General features: G+C 37.0%; 2 protein-coding genes across 3 annotated transcripts; one reads left to right on the plus strand and one right to left on the minus strand.

Annotated features, from left to right (window-relative positions):
• Positions 1 to 5,167: 5,167 nt before the first annotated feature.
• On the plus strand, positions 5,168 to 7,172 carry LOC113348187 (GATA transcription factor 12-like). Its single transcript, XM_026591891.1, has 2 exons — positions 5,168 to 5,583; positions 6,099 to 7,172. Exons 1-2 carry the CDS (start codon positions 5,260 to 5,262, stop codon positions 6,834 to 6,836), a joined length of 1,062 nt encoding a protein of 353 aa, XP_026447676.1. The 5' UTR covers positions 5,168 to 5,259; the 3' UTR covers positions 6,837 to 7,172.
• Positions 7,173 to 10,561: 3,389 nt separating this feature from the next.
• On the minus strand, positions 10,562 to 14,173 carry LOC113348188 (peptidyl-tRNA hydrolase 2, mitochondrial-like). 2 transcript variants are annotated; one of them, XM_026591892.1, is made up of 8 exons: positions 14,031 to 14,173; positions 13,724 to 13,948; positions 13,226 to 13,286; positions 13,081 to 13,117; positions 12,151 to 12,228; positions 11,952 to 12,024; positions 11,053 to 11,092; positions 10,562 to 10,887 (listed from the first exon to the last, which is right to left on the minus strand). In XM_026591892.1, the coding sequence occupies exons 1-8, from the start codon at positions 14,070 to 14,072 to the stop codon at positions 10,838 to 10,840; spliced, it is 606 nt and encodes a 201-aa protein (XP_026447677.1). In that variant the 5' UTR covers positions 14,073 to 14,173; the 3' UTR covers positions 10,562 to 10,837. The 2 variants fall into 2 exon arrangements, with proteins under 2 accessions (XP_026447677.1, XP_026447678.1); XM_026591893.1 differs by lacking the exon at positions 12,151 to 12,228.
• Positions 14,174 to 22,360: the final 8,187 nt, after the last annotated feature.

Raw genomic sequence — 22,360 nt, forward strand, 5'->3', positions numbered from 1 at the left:
TTCAGGTAAAAGCGTTCGCATACTAGGTACAACAAGGTTCCCGGATCTTCTCAGGTAAAATCGTTCGCATGTTAGGTACGGAAACAAGGTTCCCGGACCTGAATCATTACAAAACAGTTTTCATACTAGGTATGCATACCGTATTGCATCCAGACCTGGGTAAATGTTCCAAACTCTCATTTCAATCATTGAAACATCCTTATAAGAAGACAACGGTTTTCTCACACAAACCATTAGCTTCAAGTAATTTTCAAGTGATCGAATGATCAATACGAAACTTCCCAAGCTAACATCAAATGATTGTCTCACACAAATCATATAAGACGCTCAAGGTAATTTTCACATGATCATATTTTGACTTATATTTAGTTTCCAACAAAAAAATTGTTTCCAACTAAACTCGTCAATAATATGATGAACATAGCTAACGCAAAAAGCTTCCAACACATATTTCAAGAAAAACATAAGGGAGATAATCTCGGCTCGAAATATCAAATGTGTATAATATAAAAGTATGTATAGTTATACGACTTAGTCTCATTAGAATATAGAATAGAATAAAATTCTAAGTGATAGATAAATTTTAGTCCCCACATACCTTTTGTTGATGAAGTTCCTCCAAGCTCCTCGATAGATCTTCGTATTCAATTGGTGAACATCGTGAATTCTAAAGCTCAACTACACTTCTCAGTAGATCTCTTATAAGTAGACTAGAAATCAAGACTATAGTTTTGATCAATTAAACTTGACAACAAGCTTGAGATAACAACGGTTGCGAGTTAGACCAAACAGTGCTCTAACACAACCAATCTCATCTTTCTCATTCCAATCTAAATGAACTTCCAAAAGCTTAGCTTGTAAGGACTCCAACAGCCCTCTAAAGATAGAATCAAGCTTATATGGAATTTGAAGGTTCCGGTTAACATAATTTTATTTACCTTTTTCATATATCAGCTATTATTTTCCCCTTTGATTTAACTTTATTTTAAAGGTTTGAAACTTAGTATTCATATTCACCTCAAACAACCAACTATCTTCCCAAATTCTCACCATAAAGCCCCGATTAACTTTGAATATGATGTTCTTATCGAAAATATGTTGCTTGGACATATTCTCTTTCAAGACTGACACACCATAAGAATTTTTAGGGTGTATAAATATTGCAGGTTACTCACTATTATCTTATTTTTGTTTAATATCTTATTTCACGAGATATTATCTTCAGCGGAAAACCTCCACATCCTCTTAACCAACAAAGCATCATTCATACACTTTAAACTATGTATTGTGCGCCTATATTGCATTGTTTCTTACATACATGAGCCCATTTAACAAGATGAATGTGGCTACAATATTAACGGTAGTTTACTCTAATTATGTTTCTCATCTTCTCTATAAGACATGCTGTCACTCTAGCAAAATTGAACTTCCATTCAATTACTATATGATTCCCGACTTTGCTAAACCAAGTATATATTAAAATATCACGGATTATACAACAAAAATAAACATGGTTCAATTACTCAGGAGTCAGTTTTTTTCTTGACATAAAAGGATTTTTTTTATAAAATAAATTATATAACCAGAAGAGGGACAATAAACGAAAGAAAATTTCAAAGATGTGTGAGTCCTTTTGATCTAACTTTATTTTAAAGGTTGGAAAATTAGTCTTCATATTCACCTCGAACAACCAACTATCTTCCCAAAATCTCACCATAAAGCCCCTATTAATTTTTAATATGATGTTCTTCTCGAAAATATTTTGCTTCGACATATTCTCTTTCAAGACTGAAACACCATAAGAATTTTTGGGGTGTATAAATATTGCAGGTTACTCAGTATTATCTTATTTTTGTTTAATATCTTGTTTCACGAGATATTTTCTTCAGCGGAAAACCTCACATCCTCTTAACCAACAAATCATCATTCATACACTTTAAATTATATATGTGTGCGTCTCTATTGCATTGTTTCTTACATACTTGAGCCCATTTAACAAGATGAATGTGGCTACAATATTAACGGTAGTATACTCTAATTATGTTTCTCATCTTATCTATAAGACATGTTGTCACTCTAGCAAAATTGAACTTCCATTCAATTACTTATGATTCCAGACTTTGCTAAACCAAGTTTATATTAAAATATCGCGGATTATACAACAAAAATAAACGTGGTTCAATTACTCAGGAGTAAGTTTTTTCTCTTGACAGAAAATGAATTTCTTTATAAAATAAATTATATAACCAGAAGAGGGACAACAAACGAAAGAAAATTTCAAAGATGTGTGAGTCCCCTTTGATCTAACTTTATTATAAAGGTTGGAAACTGAGTCTTCATATTCACCTAAAACAACCAATTATCTTCCCAAAATATCACCATAAAGCCCCTATTAACTTTGAATATGATGTTCTTCTCGAAAATATTCTGCTTGGACATATTCTCTTTTAAGACTGAAACACCATAAGAATTTTTTGGGTGTATAAATATTGTAGGTTACTCGCTATTCTCTTATTTTTGTTTAATATCTTATTTCACGAGATATTGTCTTCAGGGGAAAACCTCCACATCCTCTTAACCAACAAAGCATCATTCGTACACTTTAGACTATGTATTGTGAGCCTCTACTGCATTGTTTCTTACATAACTGAGCCCATTTAACAAGATGAATCTGGCTACAATATTAACGGTAGTATACTTTAATTATATTTCTCATCTTCTCTATAAACCATGTGACTCTAGCAAAATTGAACTTCCATTCAATTACTTATAATTCCTGACTTTTCTAAACCAAATTTATATTAAAATATCACGGATTACACAACAAAAATAAACATGGTTCAATTATTCAGGAGTAAGTTTTTTTCTTAACAGAAAAGAGAATATTTTATAAAATAAATTATATAAACAGAAAAGGGACAACAAACGAAACAAAATTACAAAGATGTGTGAGTCACATCATCCCAATTATAAATGAGGATTTGCATACTAAAACCCGAGAAAATATTTATGTTAATGGTCCAATTAAACAACAAATATTTAAGCTCAATAACAAAATGTTTAGGTTTTGAAATACCAGCCCACAAACTTAAACACGCGATTTTCTTAATCTGATTAGGAAAAAGAACATCAATTACCCCACCAAAAATTATATTGGCAATCTTTTTCCATATAATTTTCCCCCTCATTGCATACCTCCAAATCTACTTGACATGAAAGAGCGTTATTCACCAACTGTAATTTTTGATCGCCATATCACCCCTACAATTACTAAGCTACCCAGCTTTTTTTTCCTTACCAGTTAAAGAAGAATCTCACGAAAATTTTCTCATAACTTTCTCCATTTCTATTGTGACATGCATTTGAAAACATAGAGAGATAATAGAACGAAAGGTAGCCAACACACTAAATTATGGTTAGTCTTTTACCTCTAGACAAATAAAACTCTTTTCCGACCTTAATTTTTGAAGAAGCTTTTTTATACAAAATTGTTCCATAACAACATGCAACATCATTACAATTACGAGCCTAGGTCTATAATTTTGGAGTAATTGCTAACTTGTGTTTAAATCAAATTTATTACAAGAAAATAAATTACATAGCAGGCAAGCGAGCAACGAGCTGCGTCGCAAGCCTTTTTTGAATTGCAAAACCTACCTTCTTAGAAATAAACTCTCCCGAATCGGGGGTCATGACTATGCATGACTTTCTGAACTCACTTGAACAGTCCAACCGCTTCTTGATTAGTAATTATCGATTGATTTTATGCTGTTGTTTGTTAAAATATTCTATCCACATCGGTATCATTAAAATTTTGATAATGTCATTGGACGATAATATCAATGATCAGACTTCCAAGCACAACGACACCAAATTCTTTTACCGTTAAAAAGAAGAAAAAAAGTCCTTTTTTTGTGTTTTTTTTCTTCTTCTTCACTTCTTGGTCCAATTACTGAAAACTTGACATAACATATTTCTGGTTCTAAATTGGTATGGTAAACGCACGGACGAATCTTAATCACGTGGTAGAATTTGAAGGATTTCCGGGAAGGGTCTATTCTTACTTGGCATACGGTAGAAGGTGAAAAGTGAAATGAAACTGAAGTGGAAAAAGGTAAAGAAAAACCTGACACGTGGTAAAACTTTTTCCGTGTGATTTTTCAGTGGAAGGTGAGCTGTAACCGTCGTGCTTAAATGTGGGTTTATGCGAGGTTAATTAAAGACAAAATCTTAAGGACTCAAGGGCATTATCGTTATTTGAATGGAAACAAGAAAATATATTGTTTTTCTATTATTACGTTTCCCGAGGAGAAAAAGAGTAGTAGAATCCGGTATAAACTTGGATGTTAATGCATGAGTCACACCGATAAAACTGTTGGATCGGTTCCTAAGAGCATCTCCAACAGTGGGTTTTTAAAATGCTACGTGGAAATTTTTTTCAGACCCTTATTTAAAAGAATTTGTACATATAGTAAATATAGGACCCCAAAAATCCAAGACTAATAAACCATCTCCAGCGGTATTGAGATTTGATCCTTAGAAAACCTTGTGTGATGAAATCTTAACCGTTTACTTGTTTTTTAGTTAATTATTAAAAATAAAAAATATGACATGGAGGTCATTCCGGAGGTCAAGATAAGACTTTCTGGTCAAGATAAGACTTTCTTCAAAACCTTCAAAATTAGTATTTCATCCCTCCTATTTTATAGGACCTGATGTTTGAAATGGATTTAGTTAAAATGAAGATCTAAAATCCTATGTGTCACTAAAAATAAATATTCCACCTTCTCTTCGAGATGCTCTAAGGGTTTGAATTTCTACAATTTTATCAAATAGATTTTATTTTTGCATTTTAATTGACCGTTTTGCCATTGGAGGGCTTGAAACCATGCTGGTGCTTACTTTTGGGGGTTTAAGATTAAATCTCTATTAAAAGGCTAAAAACTTGACCACCAAAAGGAGAACAAAGTAATTCAAAGTTAAAAAAGGGAATAATAAATTTCACGAAAATAACATTTATGAAAAATGGAAAGCAGGTAAGGACGGTATAATAATAAAAATGTAAATTTCTTTTTTCTTATTTTCTTTTTGGAAATAATTAATAATAGGTCATTTTTAACTCGTCAAGACTCAAAATCCTCCTTTTTTAGCTGTCCATTCTGTCATCTTCAAATACACAACAAACTTAACTTCTTCTTCTCTCTTTAACTCATCAGAGTAAACCCTAACAAAAAACAAAAAACCAGAAGAAAACCAAAAATGGAATTCATGAATGGGGGATACTCATGCAGAGCAGCTCAATACACACAAGAGAAAAGACATGCAGCAGCAGATGAAAAATCAAGTACTACTGATAATCAACAATTTATTATTGAAGATCTTTTAGATTTCTCTAATGAAGATGCTGCTGCAATTTTAGATGATAATAATATTGATGGAACCTTTGATTGTATTCAGAATTCATCAGCCGATTCTTCGTCTGTTACTACTGTTGTTGATAGTTCTTGCAATTCTTATGGGAATGATTTGAATTTTTCTGCCGACTTTCCTGATGTTCCTTTCTCTAATGACCTCTGCGTTCCGGTAATTAAATTCCCAACTCCCTCTTCTTCTTCTTGTTCAATTGTAATTCAATTCTTCATGAGAACAGTTTTTGTTTAACTTTTAATTTTTGATTTTTGTTCAGTTTTGTAATTCAATTTTTCATGAGAATGAATTTTTTGGTTAACTTTTGATTTTCAATTCATTTTGATTTTTGTTCAGTTTTTTTGTTGAATTATTGCATTTTAAGTTACCAGAATTGTTCTTCAATTTTCTTCAGTGTCTAAAGCGAAACTGAAATTCTCAATGCAAAAAAAAAAAAGGTTAAACGCATTAGTTTCTGAATTTTAACTGATTAATTCTAATTTTCCGTCATTTTAGTTTTATTTTTTTATTTAATTTTAGTACTAATTTGTTTTTCAAAATTTGAATTCTTCATGTTTTCAAAATTTTCTGGCGCAATTCAAAATTTTCACCAAAATATTTGGACGAAATTCAAAATTGTTTTCAATTTGAATTTGAGTTTAGCTGAATTTAATTGAATTTTGGTTTCACAGTATGATGACTTAGCAGAGTTAGAATGGCTATCAACATTCGGGGAAGAATCATTCTCAAGTGAAGATTTACAAAAGCTGCAGATAATTTCAGGAATTCAAACCCGTCCCGATGAAGCATCTGAAATCCGAGCTGAAGAATACGAAACAAAACCCAACATCAGCAACATCAACAACCCAATTTTCAACCCAGAATTACCAGTGCCCGGAAAAGCTCGTTCCAAACGTTCCCGTGCGGCAACAAACAACTGGTCATCACGACTACTGGTTTTATCTCCAACAACATCATCATCGGAATCTGACGTGTTCTCCAACACCACCACCGCCAGTAAGAAGACTATGAAGGTGGTTGTATCAAGAAAGAGGGAGTTTTCCGATGGGTCATCAACCGGAAATTTTGTTGGAGATGGTCGGAAATGTCTACATTGCGCAACTGATAAAACACCACAGTGGAGGACTGGTCCTTTGGGACCCAAAACCTTGTGTAATGCTTGTGGAGTCCGATACAAGTCCGGCAGGTTAGTACCGGAATACAGACCGGCTTCTAGTCCTACATTTGTTCAGGCAAAACATTCAAATTCTCATAGGAAGGTTTTGGAGCTCCGAAGAAAGAAGGAAATGGACAGATCTCTACAGCAACAGTTTCTTTATCCTAATCCTGGGTTTAATCATGTATCTAACGGTGATGATTATTTGATTCATCATCATAGTGGGCCAGACTATAGACAAAAGCTTATTTGATGATCTCAAGCAGCAGCAGCAAGTCGAGGTTTTAGGAATAGAGAAATTCTGAGGTTTTTTAGTGAAAAGAAAAATGGAAGAATTTCATTATTGAATTTCTTTTTTTTTTTTTTCATTAGTAGTGTTGAGAGTTTTGAAGTTCTGTTTTAACTCTTTTTTTGCTTCAAGTTTTTAGTAATTTTCTTTGGTGAAAAATGCTAAAAGAAAATGTTAAAAAATAGGAGAGGGGATGGAAAGATGCAACGGTGATTAATTAGGTTGTCTAATGTTCTTGTAATTCTGCTGTAATCAGCAACAAATTTTTCGTAATCTAGGAGGAGATTAATTTTCTTTTCACCCTGTTACCAATCTCAATGCGCAGGTTTTTGGGAGTCGAGGATTTTTATCCCACCCGCTTTCATCCAAAATAGTTGTTTTTGGGAGTCGAGGATTTTTATCCCACCCGCTTTGATCCAAAATAGTTACTTAGCAAAATGCAAATGTCTCATTATCATGTGCTAGAAAGCCTGAACGAAAGCAACAACTAACAAAAAAACAAAATTAGGGATGTGCTAATTAAGCAATGGAGACAGATAAGCAATATTGGTAGGAGTATACTGTTTATTGACCATCTATAAATAGTGCAAATCAGTTCTATGATTATGAAATTGAATTGTATGATTGATATTGAAATTTGGAAGCTAATATTTAGGTCAAATTTAATATCATCTTTGACCCTACTTATTGAATGGTCATGTTAGTTATCATGTAGTTGGGCAGCTTTGACATACACCCTCATGAATTATTCATAAATTTTCGTAGCAAAACAACAACGAAATTCTTTTTACCCTGAATTTTTGCCCCCCTCCTTTTATTGCAAGCGGTTGTGACAGATAGGGAGATAAAGTTGGCCCATCAAGTAGGGATTGATTGTTTTACTAGACTGGTAAACAGTGGGGAATTAGCACTTTCATTAAGGGGTTGATAACTATTAATCGACATCGGTATCCAACAGTTTTATTATTATGTTAGAACCACATTTATCTTGGTAACATAGTCATAGTAATTTAGAGATATTTGGATGTACTTTCAGAAATTTTTTTTAAATCTGTAGGAGTCAGAATTTTTTTTAATCAGTACTCAGAAACTAAGTTGAAAACAAAATATGAGATCTGACATCTAAATGTAAAAAATAAATATTTTTGTGAAGCAATTTTTTTTCTTTTACTTCTAACTCGTAAAATTCAACGCTTCTACTTCTAGCATCCAACGAATCTGACTGTTGGAAAGTTTTGAATTGACCCCAACATCCCATGGCATTTTGTTCGGATTTGAACAACTTTCCAAGTAGGATTCACGGAAGCCCCTCACGCGTTCCCACGGAATGTGTAGCACTCCTCGGCCAGGAATTGGTTAATTTTGGTAGTCATTTTGTTCAATCTAATGGATTTTCAAGAGCCCTGAAATGTCAACTATTTTATTTGTGACACACTTCACCATTATTTCACTTCCATGATGATACCTTCATACAGTACTAAACCTGATTTGAGCCCCATTACTCGAAATTTAACATCTGTAAAAAAATTCAATATGCTTATGACGGTAGATATTAATATTATCATATGAGGAAGAACAGAATATACAGAAAAAAGAAAGTATTTTAGTGAAAGAAATGTCTGATGATAATGTTCTGTTCTCGCGATCCCAGACATCGCTGATCCAGAGGCCCCATAAATACAAACAAATTCTAGTTTTATATAATGTCAGACTCCGATCATTGAAGTTCATTAGACTAAGTTTAGATACAAAGACTGTAGTACATATTTTAGCATCAAATCTACATATAAATATTGAATCAAAGAGTTAAGCTCACGTTACGGCGATCACATGCGCGCACTCTGTTCAAATTTCATACCCACTCCCGGTTTCACCATCAACATATTTATAACCCACACATGCATCTTGTCTTTGGTGTTTTCAATTGTATAAGCAACAAATCAAGAAGAGGATGAATTAATCACATTAACGATGTTGTTGATCATCGATGTGACTTAGCACATTTTCTTGTCATTATTGCAAAACTAATGTTCAATGCAAAAACTTGCCGACGGTTTTTTATATCAGTAAAGAATTCGGTCCTGACGAGAGTTTCGAATTCAGATCACTCAATGCGAGCCGTTAAACATTTCTAACGAAGGAAGATTAGAGAGGAGGAAGGAACAGAACAAAAGGATTCAAGGACATCATCTTAATTTCCGGGGTACTGTTCTACTCTGACACTGACTTTTTGTTCTATAAAACCAATAGCTATCGACTGTTGGCATAGCTGTCAATTGCCAATCGATAGCTATAAGATTCCTAATTCCCCTTCAAGTAAAAAAAAAAAAGTAATCAGTTCTCTCGCACTTGTGTACGTACTTCCATCGTGTACACTATGAGGAAAAAGAAAGAAAAGAAGTACGTTCATGTGCATCCGTACGTACATCCATTCAAAGAAGCAAAATAAAACATAGTATTACAGTCCTCCTTAACATTGTCTTAATATAACGAGGGGAGATGCAAACATTAAGGAAGAAAAATAGCGAAAAGAAGAGGAAGAAATAGAGATGGATAATGCTAGAGAAAACATAGCTAAGCTAAGGATCAAACTTCAAAGTCAAGAATCGAAATCACATGCAAGACTGCATTATTTAAGGGTGTGAAGGAACGGTGCATTATTGTTAACATGGACGACGGAATGGCCGAGGTTCCTTTTCCAACAACTCTCTCTTTTCTCTCGTGCATTTCGACCAGCTCACAGCTACGTGGTCTAGATTTTTCCAAGTCTAAGTGGTTTGTATTTACTGCTGCTCCATGTGACCCGACTGTGTTCTGGCAATACCTACTCTCTATGTTGCGATACAATTTTGATCTGACTCGTTGGGCTCAATCTGAGTCATCTGACTGGATTTACTATTTAGTAATCTTTTAACTAGATGTGATATTGTGATGAGTCGAATTCGAATTCGAATTCAGATGAATCAGATTAGATGAGTCAGGAAACAACAAATAACATTAGATGAACTTGTTAGCAATTATTTTGAACATGTTTAGATCCAAACAAACAAGTGATCAAAATCAATGATTAAAAAAGCATTTTGTTTTATCCCACCGTAGATGTAATGTGATGTGATAGGTCTGAGGATATTTATAAAGGAGAGTCGGAAGACATTTGAACGGATAATAGTAAGTGACGAGTCTTATTACAAATTTAAAGATACGGATAGACCACTTCCGAATAAGACCCGTGTTGCAACGTCGACGATAGACAATTTACCGATAAAAAACGAGAAAAAAAAAACAATGTCGACAATAGAGACAAGATATTACACCAAGAAGTATAGGATATATATTTCTATTTAAGAAAAGGAACTATTTTAGACTGGTGATTGAGAAAATATTGTGGGAGTCTGTATGATGATAATGTTCTCGCGATCCCAGACGTTGCTGATCCAGAGGCCCCATAAATACAAACAAATTCTAGTTTTACATAATGTCAGAAGTTGAGAAATCAGACTAAACAGAGATTATCAAGATTCCCTCTAGCTCACTTGTTCATGTGGGTCTCTAGCCTTGCAATTTCTAGAGCAAGATTTGTAGTTAAGAAATCGCGTAAACAGCTAATACCATGCACATTCGAACTACTTATTGTAGTGATAAGTTACTGATATTACTACGTAGCAACATAAACTGAATTAACAGGAGGAGACCAATAAATAAATTACTCCTTGATCAAAATATCAATAGCATTTAATTGGTAAAGTTCTGAATAACTTGAGATCATCAGATCACATGTAATGGTATTGACCTCCCACACATTCAACGCGGGGACGAAGGTGTACGTAGAGTTTTCTTTTTAGCTAGCTGCCTGGTTTCATTGATCGCATTTTCTAAAATGTTCTAAACTAAAAAGAATTAAGAAATAACAGAAACAAACCTTAAAGAAATTCTGTTGAATAGACCTCCTTTCTAGCTAATTTGCTTCAAAGCAAGCGCAACTTCCCAGTAACGGAATCCACAGAAGCTTTTCTACCTGCATAAAACATCAGCTCAGTCACAAGGTTCTCCGAAACTAAATATGGAAATATATTGGAGGTAATGACGTAAGTATAAATGAAATGCATCTCTGCCGGAGTAAATCAAGTTCTTTTGATGTTACATTCAAAGTGAAGCGAGATAGAGTTGGAATGGGTCTTACCAGGCCCAATGGCAAGAACTGTTTTTGACCCAGCCACCACCTGCAGAGATAACATATACAAAGACATTAGCTTCCCAAACCATGATTTCCATTAGAAGCAACTTGAATCTCGAGTTTCACAACAATCTGATTAATACTATCCAGAAACTTCTCTTTTCGTGTAATAAGTTGGAATTGAGCAAAAAGCATCATAAGTATGAGCTAGTTTCACTGCTTGTCGCATATTTAGAATTAATGCGAGGTCTAAATTTTGCTAGCGTCATGGGGACAACATGCTTGAGTTCCGTTTAACTTGAAGGGTTCAATTTTTGGCATGATGTTTCTATCTTACACTGAAGGGTTTATAGTAAGTAATAACACCACCCAGCTCCCAGCTGAATGTGTCAAAATGAAAATAAATAAAAATAACACCACCCAGCAAACCTTTTTTTGGAAGGTGGTTAATTAACTAACAACATTCTAGATTATCAAGACCAAGCACCAATTAAAAGATAGATCTTTGCTCCTAATGCCAGGCCTATGAAACATCAACTAGCTAATTAGTTTTAAATTTCCAATCTAATAAGCACTTTGGCACCACTGGACATACAGAAGGACCCTATGAAGGCTTACACACACTGAATAAACTCCACATTCTTTCATCTATTTTGGTTTCCTTTCCTTCTCTAATTATTAGTCAGAACCCCCATTTTTTTCCGATGGCAATATCTCTTATACATGCACATGATGAGGAAAGGATGTCACTGTTTTAATTGACTTTCTGATTGGTAGACAAAATCCCAAATAGATTTCAGAAAATATGAGGGCTGCTTTTGCATCTTGTTGTTTTATGTGACATTGAGAACCCGATAGAACTCTCTGATCAAACTGCTATTTTTTTTAAGGAGATGAAAGTGTACCTCTGTACGTCCTGCGTCAGCAACAATAAAAGTGGGAAGGCCTATGCTTTCTGCTGTGTTTTTCAGCCTATTCCTGCTCGGAATAGTCAAAAGAGAACACCAATTATTACAAAAAAATAATGCTCATCTCGAAAGAGTTACAATAACAGTTTCTAAGGACTTACGATATAAGATACTTTAACTAAAATTCACTACATACATATCTAATTGATTCTTGCACGAGACAACTATTTTGGGTTGGCCACATTGCTCCCACTGCCTTAAAAGATACCGCTGGCTAGAATAAATACAGATTGAAGAGTGTCACTGAAACTTGTAACCTTGTAACATTCATAATCCGAGCAATTTATTACACCCATGAATATGAAGTACTATACATATCTTGCCCACAAAAAAGGTTTTAGAATATATTATAAACAACTAAATAAGAAACAAACTTACATTCATTTGGCAATGATACATAATGATTAAAATACAAATGCTCATCCCAAAATCCACTTCATGAAGAACAAGCCAACTCTCTGACATGTAAAGCAGTAAGAGCGAAGATTTCAACATCCAGAGGGTATCTGTTTTATCAAATTTACCTATGTTGTTTGGGACGAGGCGTATACAGCCGTGGCGTTAGTCATGCATTGTTTTCCAACTGGAATCCTAATTTAGATGTTATATTGCTCGATAGACATCAGTGGGGATTTAATCTCAGTCAAAGAAGTGAGCTCAAGATCAAAATGAAGGCATAAGGCTATATTTAGGGTTTAGGTTGGTTAATTAGGACCTCACAAAGAGCCCTAGATAAAGGCGGCCCCTTCGCGGGCAAGGTGACCTAGGCAACAAAACTCCTATTTTGGTGCCAACGTGGTGCGCCTTGTACGACATAGAAAATTACCTCATTCTCTGGACTGCATTTCAGCTATAAATGTTCACGTCTGTATATTCATTTTTCAGAACGAGGATATTTACAACCGAATCTAATCTACCTCATTCTTTGAGTTAGAGTCAATACCAATGGGTTGAAAATATAAACGCACATAAGAATGGGAAGAAACAAGGGTGAGAAAGAGAAACTTTTAAGGATAAAGTAGAACTAGCTAAACTGAATTTTACTTAGAGAGGTTGCATGAAATACCTTTGCATCAGTTCTGCATACATGCCAGTAGCAGCATCTGCCATTTATGAAGACAACAAATAAATCAAATGACATGTACACAAACTTATGAAGGAAACATAACAAATAGTCTGCCGAAATAGGATACACAAGTAAACTATCTTACGAGCACATTGGGATGCAATCTTTCCAGGTCCCATTCTAAGGTCTTGTCTAACAACCAAAACCTGCACTCCACAATTTTCACAGAATTAGACAACCATACAATTCAAATCAATACTTTAACTACAACATCAATTTTTGCTGTTCGTAAATTTGACCATCGCGCTTCACCCAATATCAGGCCTAAAACATCATCCTATATCACTGTCAAAATCAGAATTTGGTAAATAGTGAACACTACCAGTCAATCCAAAGCTCCAAACCTCTTTAACGAGGCCAGATACATTGTAGAAATACTCCGTTAAACCAATCCGCAATCTACACAAGGTCTACAGTCTCTAAACTCTTATACACAGAAATATTAGGTTTTTAATGTTTTTTTTTCTTTCTTATAGGCATCTCTTAATCAAATTATCACAATCTAAACAAGACCCAGTTTTAATTTTCATCAATTTAAACCAGGAACTCAGCCATAAGTGAACCCAATGTAAAGCATACATACCATTTTAAGTTCTTCATCACTACCATTACTACCACCATTTGAGTCAAGTCTTTGTTGCCCTTTCTTTTTCCCCAAAGCAGCACATATTTTTCTTGGGTTTCTGGGGAGTTTTGTCAAATCAATCAATAACCCAAAAACGAAACCAATGATGAGACCTGGAATGAAGTTCTCTGGATTAAAACTTATCCCACGCCATTCTCCTCTTTCTTCTCCTCTCTGAGTTCTCTGCACACAAAACAAACAAAAATCAAAAGCCCAAGTTTAAAAATTGAAGAAAAGGAAGTAATTGGAGAAGGAAGATATTCACCTTTCTGGAATGATCAGAAGAATTTCGGAATAAACCAAACATATTATTCTCTATTGTAATGAGCAACAAATAGATAAGACTAAAGGAGTGATAAGAGCAGTGAAATAGCTTAAAAGGAGAATACGGTAACGTCGAGAAATCAGTTTGACGATGTTATTCCAAAAGGAATTTTATAAACAAAAAAGTTAATTTTTGATCAATCCCGTTTGGATGCACATACAAAAGTAACTTCTACCTTGCCAAAAAAAAAAATTCTTAACGCGTTTGGATACAAATCTGCTTCTAACTTCTGTTTCTCAAGAAATAGAAGTCAGAAACAGAAGTCATAAGCTAAACTATTTTGATTCACAAAATGTTGACTTTTCTTCTTCTAGAAGTCGTTCTGAAATATTATTGTCAAACTGACTTCTGATTTTTTGACTTTCAGAAGTTGAAAAGCAATTTCTTAGTGTGCATCCAAACGTGCTATAATTAATTTCTGAAAATCAAAAAGTAAAAAGTTAGTTTGGATGTAAACTTTCAGGCTTCTAAAAACAAAAAAAATTGACTTTTTGTGAAGTAAAATATCTTTATTTCTGGTGTCCATACGCGCTCTAAAAGAAAAATAAGTTTTTGGCTTAATAACGTGTTTGGATACAAATCTGCTCCTTTTTGCTTGCATAAGTCGTTTTTAAATTGTGCATCCAAACTAATTTCTAATTTTTTTGCTTTCAGAAGTCATTTTATTGGCGTCATAAATTTGCACATGCCACTGAGAGTCTCTACCTATGTTAGAGCATTCCTCGGTCGAACTCGCAAGCGTTGCTATCTCAAGCTTGTTTGTCAAATTTAGATGTCAAAATTATATGTTTTGATTTCTAGTCTACTTATAGATAAGTCTCGGACTAGGATAGTTAAGTGTAGTTGAGCTCGAGACTCCATCGCGATCATCTTACGAAGACGAAGAACTACTCAAGGAACCAGTGAACTTCATCGACTAAAAGGTATGTGGAGACTTGAACTTATCTATCACTCAAAAGTCTATCTACTCTATCTCCTACTCTTGAGACAAAAGTCGTATAAGTATATAGATTTCAATTATACACATTTGCTATTTCGAGCCGAGTCTAACTCGCCTATCTATTTCTCGAAATATGTGTTGGTTTAGCTTTCGCTTTAGCCAAGTTCATCTTTACTCGTGATGAAAGTCATGTTGACATTTTGATAAGTGCATAATTCATATGATTTTAATGTCCATTCCATACTTGTTTAAGCTATTATTCTTGCATATTTTCGTATTATTACTCTTGTTTTCTCTTGTTTGCCTCAATTAGGTGAATCATCCAAAAAGGAGCTACAAAGTGCTGAAAAGAGCTATGAAGATAAGTATTCCAAGAATCCAAGTTCCCAAGTCCAAGAGAAGTGGAAGAAGTGCGACGAAAAGGAGCAAAATGCTCAAAATCAAGACTCAGGCCAAAGACCGAGATTAACTCATTCAAATTAAAGATTTCTCATCACCATCTTGAAGAGAATTGAAAGATAAAATAATGCAAAAAGAATGAGGTCATTCCAAGTTCGGACGAAGATGTTGTGGCCAAAACGAGTTTTTATTGAATACCGAAGACAGTAGGGTACGCATATGGGTACGCGTACCCTAGTTCCGAAAATTTCTGCTGGAATTTGAGGTACGCGTACGGGTACGCATATCTAGCAAGTAGGAAAACGTGTATAAACTCCTTGGAAGGCTTAAGGGCACGTTTGGGAACGTTATTTCATTATTTTGGGTCGGGTTCTTGAACCGAACTAAATACGTGAAGGCCAAGCAATGTAAACCTATAAAAAGGTGTTAGCTTATGTAAAATGATATCACATCATAGGTCACGAAATTGTTAGGTTTTAGAGAGAAGAAACATCATACGGAGCGATTATCAATGGTTGTTAATGGTTGTTTTGTGTTGAAGCTGGTGGTTCTGTAGCTTTCAGTATGTGGGAGGATATTGGTGTTGTTAATGGTAGCTTCGTGGTGATGGATGAACGAGCTTGTCAGTGGTGCAGCTACTGCTGCTGTAATCATCAACTTTTGCAACCGGCCTTTGATTTACTTTGGTTTCCTATTCTAATGATTTGATGTTGGCACGGTTTTAAGAAAATGGTTGAATGCTTGCTTTAGGTAGTAGCACAACTAAACGGAAGGCAAATATATACCCTGTAGTCTTAATTAATCTCTTGTGATTCAGTGGCACGTTACAAATATATACTGGTGGTGAGTGACGCAAAACTTGAGGGAAGGAAAATATATAGCCTGTAGTTTTAATTATATATCAAGTGTGTATGTTGTTTTCCCTTCACATGCTTGTTACTGTTGTATCTGGAGTAGCTTTAAGGAAGCTTCTGGAGTACCGCATAGGAAGGCCTCTTTTTCCTGTGTAGACATCATACATTTTGGAGGTTAGGGAAAAATACTTTCTAAAGTTTTACTTGTTATCATTTATTCGAACTCGTTTTTTTCTTCTTCTTTTTTTTTTGAAGCATGAAGTTAAGAAAAAAAACTATTTCATGTGGGAATGTGATTCCCACATAGTCGCTCAAAATTGGGTGTCGTAGGTAGATCCCCATAGAGTAGAACTCGTTATTACTATGACATTTTTGGGAGGGATCTGCTTTTATAAATCACAAAATTGGTTAAAAGTCCAAAATCAATAATTTCTGGGTAAAAAAGACATAGGTTTTGATACTGTTTAAATGGACAAAAATGTTAAAATAGTCGGGATGTAAACAGTTTTACCCTACCCATTTTCAAATATTTTTTCTTATTTTTAATTTACATCAGGATGCATCTAGTTTCATCCTCGCTATTTTTTAAGTTTAAGCCAGGATGAATCCAGTTTCATCCTTGCTATCTTTTTTTGTCCATTTCACCCGTAATAATTTATACTCGTCCATTAGAACCATGTTTTAAAAATATTTGGACAAATGACCCATTTTCCATTTATAAATTGGGTGTCGTAGCTAGATCAATCACTTTGTTTATTATAGTTTATATATACTATTGCTGTGACTGGGCAGTTTATATTTTTACAGTTCATACCTAATGGTTTTCATGGACTATAGGGACTAAATGGAGCAAAATGTCAAACACGAAGATGAGGAATGTTTGTCCCTTAATAATCGTTTGGAACTTACCAAGCGCAAAGCATATTACGTTTATTCCTTAATGAAACAAGTCCACCACCATTCTCCAAGATCAACACCATGGTTAGATAATGTAACTCAGTTAATGTCCATTTTCATTAACATTTCATAGGCTTGTACTTGTAATAGCTTTATAGAAGAAGTGATATAATTTATTTTAGGCACTTTGAGTCGTGATATAATTCCTTTGACTGTCTATGTGTTTACAGGTGACGATTTTTCAAGAGTCCGAGCTAAAAAATGGAAGCTCTTTTCCGTGCCTTTTTCGGATGCGAAGGATCAGCTCAGGGATGTTGTAGCTTTCAAAAGCGCAAGCTAATTTTAGAGGACTTCAGTCTTCAGGGTACTTCGCTACTTCTCAAACCACTTGCTTCTGTTAATGTTCTCGTTCTATTATTGCTGAATGCAATTCATCTGATTCATTGTCATCTTGATTGTATTTGCATCTATACGTTGGTGATGGAGCAACCTATGGACAAGAACATCCTTCAATTACCTTGGTGATGGGGCAGCTTAAGGTTTGTCAATATATATGACCATGTGAAATGTTCCCCTTAAGAAGTGTTTACCATAGTAGCTTTGGGCGAAGAAGTTAGTTTTGGCACGTTCCAAATCATAGTATCCTTGTTGGGAATCTTAGTTCTTATCATGATTCTATTTATATCATTTTTGTTATTTGGTAATCTCATTAGCAGTACATGTTTTTTTTGTACAGAACCACCGCAGATGAAATTGGAAATCTGAAGACTTGCAGAGAAGATGGGCAGAGCATCTGGCATGGAGCTAAAGGTTTGTTATCACTCCTTACTTCTCTTTTTTTGATGAATTTGTGGTTGTTAACCCCTGTAAAAATTATTTTGACTAATAGACAAACTAACTAAGATTGCTGAAACTAAACCAAGAATGATGTTCTTGTTGTGCCAATTGATTAAATGTGCTATTTCACTTAGTTGTTTCATTTCATCGGTGGCTTTTATTTCTGTTATCCTAAACGTTCGGAAGGGTCTGACTCCTGCTTTATTTTTGAAATGAATGCAGTATACATGTTCTTGAAGTCGGGCAAGGTGGTATATATTGATCTTCACCACCTGACAACCAACGTGCGCCAAGTAATTACTCTGTTGAGCTCTTTTTTATTTTATCCTTTGAACCATAAATTAAATTAGTGTCAAGTCTAAGTCTTTTGTATCAGCTTCAAGTGATTGTAGCGCTGTCCTGTACATGCTTGAGACCTCTTATGTATATTGTTATTCCTTCCAATATACAAGCAGATTCAAGTATCCATCTAGAATGTTCAAAGAGGATTCTGTAATACTGGTGTTTGAGGGTGAAAACAGTTTCTGCTGAGTTTGGTAATTTTGAGTGTGTGGGTGAGAAACGAGTCTAAACCCTAAACAATGTACTGCAAGGGAGTACTTTGATTCGAGAGTTCAATCTGTACAAATCCGGCCTAAACCAAGAAATTTCCATTCCAGACTTGCTTCGGTCACAAAGTGAAGGAGAAGGGTTGGTCTAGGGAGGGAAGCGAAGAGAGTGTTGAAACCAGAATAATTGATTCGGGAAGAGTAGTTGTTTGACAACTTGTATCAAAAAGTGGAAAACTAACAGATGGGAAAGCTAACTAGTGATTTTTGAGTGTTGTATTCTCCTGACTCAAAACCTGTTTTTGGTGGACATAGGTGAGACTTGTTTATACAAGTCGCAACGAAACGTACCCTGGTCTTGTAAGAAGTGGAAACGGTTGAGTAAATGGAAGAAAGCGGCAACAGGTAACGCCTGGAATTGATGTTTCCATAATGAAGGAAACGTTTCACCATTACTCCTTGTATTTACTAACCGCTTCACTCTTATGACACTTTCTTGTAACGGGCATAGTGTACGCCGCACGCTGTAAACCGCCAGACCAATACCCTGATGAGCATCCCCCAGTTTGTGACATGTTTTGATGTCTCGAGTGTTTTCGTGGAAAACGTGTAACATGTTGCTATTGTTTGGCAAGTTAAGATTGAGAGACTTGCCGGTTCGGTGTTGACTTTCGACGGCCGAGATTTCGCATCTTGAGAGGAAGGTTAGTCATTGATTGTGGTTACCTTCCATTGGTAGCCAGTGGCGCGGCCACAGTGCTGGCATGGCTTGCGCATGCTCTTGGCGTGCCTAATTAGGGTTTGGTGTCGTGACCAAAGAATTGGCATAGCTAAGTATGTGCCATGGCCAAAGAGTTGGCAGCGTAGCCAAGAGATTGCCGCAAGTAGTTTGGTGGAAAGTTTGTACGGCTGAGATCTCCATCTCAGGATGAAGGATAGCCGTTGATTGTTGCAACCCTTCGTTTGGCAGCCAGCGGCATGGAGGCATGACTTTGGCATGGTTTAGGCGCGACCAAGCTAGGATTTTGGCATAGTTTTAGGCGCGGCCAAAATTAGGGTTTTGGCATAGTTTAGGCACGACCAAAATTAGGGATTGGCATTGGGCTAAAAGTTGCCACACGTTTGGTGGCGAACTTGGACGGCTGAGATTTGCATCTCAGAAGGAACGGTGGCCATTGATTGTTGCAACCCTTCTTTTGGCAGCCAGCGACATGGAGGCATGGCCGGCATGGGTTTGGCACGGTTTAGGCGCGGCCAAGCTAGGATTTTGGCATAATTTTAGACGCGGACAAAATTAGGGTTTTGGCATAGTTTAGGCGCGACCAAAATTAGGGCTTCGCATTGGGCCAAAAGTTTCCACGCGTTTGGTGGCGAACTTGGACGGCTGAGATTTGCATCTCAGAAGGGTGGCCGTTGATTGTTGCAACCCTACGTTTGGCAGCCAACAGCATGGAGGCATGGCCGGCGTGGCTTTGGCGTGGTTTATGCGCGACCAAGCTAGGATTTGGCATAGTTTTAGGCGCGACCAAAATTAGGGTTTTGGCATAGTTTAGGCGCGACCAAAATTAGGGCTTGGCATTGGGCCAAAAGTTGCCACGCGTTTGGTGGCGAACTTGGACGGCTGAGATTTGCATCTCAGAAGAAAGGATGGACGTTGATTTTGCAACCCTTCGTTTGGTAGCCAGCGGCATGGAGGCATGGCCGGCGTGGCTTTAGCGTGGTTTATCCGCGACCAAGATAGGATTTTGGCATAGTTTTAGGCGCGGCCAAAATTAGGATTTTGGCATAGTTTAGGCGCGACCAAAATTAGGGATTGACATTGGGCCAAAAGTTGCCACGCGTTTGGTGGCGAACTTGGACGGCCGAGATTTGCATCTCAGAAGGAAGGGTGGCCGTTGATTGTTGCAATCCTTCGTTTGGCAGCCAGCGGCATGGAAGCATGGCTGGCATGGCTTTGGCATGGTTTAGGCGCGACCAAGCTAGGATTTTGGCATAGTTTTAGGCGCAACCAAAATTAGTCATAGTTTAGGCGCGACCAAAATTAGGGCTTGGCATTGGGCCAAAAGTTGCCACGCGTTTGGTGGCGAACTTGGACGGCTGAGATTTGCATCTCAGAAGGAAGGGTGGCCGTTGATTTTTGCAACCCTTCGTTTGGAAGCCACCGGCATGGAGGCATGGCCGGCATGGCTTTGGTGCGGAGGTGTGGCTGGCATGGCATGCCATTGGCACTATGGTGCGGCTTGCATGGTTGGGATGCCTTTGGTGCGGAGATGTGGCTGACATGGCATGCCATTGGCACGGTGGTGCGGCTGGCATGGTTGGCATGCCTTTGGCGCAGAGATGTGGCTGGCATGGAATGCCAATGGCACGGTGGTGCGGCTGGCATGGTTGGCATGCCTTTGGCGCGGAGATGTGGCTGGAATGGCATGCTATTGTCACGGTGGTGCGGCTGGCATGGTTGGCATGCCTTTGGCACGGAGATGTGGCTGGCATGGCATGCCATTGGTACAGTGGTACAGCTGGCATGCCTTTGGCGCAGAGATATAGCTATTAGGGTTTAGCGTGTCGAAATCCTAGTTTAAAATATGTGGCACGCGTGATTGGCACGTTTGGCTAGCATGCGTGGTTGGCATGTGTAGAGATGATGCCAGTCAGTGCAGAGGGCTCTGCCGTGGAGCATGGAATTTACATAAAAAAAAATATACCCCGGTAATTTTACGCAGACATGTTGAATGGTTTAATAAATGTGCTAGTGGAGATATTATTACTCAAGTCTGACGTCACTGTTTGACTAAGGTTTTATGATTTTAACCCTAAACTAAAAACCACCATCAACATTAAGTCATCTGCTTAGCTCGGAACAAGGGCATTGTTGGGAGGTAAGCATAAGATGGTGACAAACAAGGACAAAACGAAATGGAAAGTCATGAAAAGATGGTCAGGAAGATCCGTCTAACCTTTTCGAGAGGTAAGGAGAATTCGTGATTCTTGTATTGGTGGCTTTGCGTAGATTCTGCTCGTGGTGATGCTAGATAGGCCGCGGAGTGGTAGTGGTGGTTTCTATCCGGGATGCAACCAGTTAGCGTCAGCTTGGCTAGGCTGGGGAACGCGGAGTTGTTGGCGTTGCTGGCTTGGATTGGCAAGCCGTTGGCATGGTGTGGCTTAAAACGTAGCCGCTGGCGTTGGTCGGCTTGGAATGGAGCCGTTAGCATTGGATCGACTTGGGATGAGCGCTGGCTTGGCGTGGCGCGGGCTGTTGGCTTTGCGTGGCGCGGACTGTTGGCGTCGCTTGCAGGCCCGGTTGCCTCTTTCCATGCGTGGCTCAGATAGGAAATCTTTTCCTTATTCATATCCCAAAGTATCACGTCCATATGAAAGGTGTTAGCTCTCCTCCTCATGTTATACTGCCGGTTTCGCTGGCAAGCGTGGTAGCAATAACGCTGGAGTGGTAGCAATAACGCTGGCAAGCGTGTTCCCAGTACGTATCTCCATTTTTCTTTACCTTTGATTAGTGTTTTGACGGGAGATTTCACGGAGGCTGAGTCTTCGGCTGTAATGTATGGCCATCTTGTCTGCTCAGCATCCGTTTCTCTTTCTCTTTAGGGTTTTCGCAGTATATATGCCGGTGAAATTGTATCATCTCCCTCTTTTCAGTGTAAAGATTTCTTCTTGTCGAGTCCATATTTCTTTATCATTTTAATCAGAAGCGGATCATCCTCGAGCCAGCTAGATTCTCCAGTCAAGCGCGTGAGGCCTAACTCTCGTAACAATTCTCCTACCCGGTTCATCCGAGTC

The sequence above is a fragment of the Papaver somniferum genome, chromosome 2, assembly GCF_003573695.1.
Source record: "Papaver somniferum cultivar HN1 chromosome 2, ASM357369v1, whole genome shotgun sequence".
NCBI classification, from domain to species: Eukaryota; Viridiplantae; Streptophyta; class Magnoliopsida; order Ranunculales; family Papaveraceae; genus Papaver; species Papaver somniferum.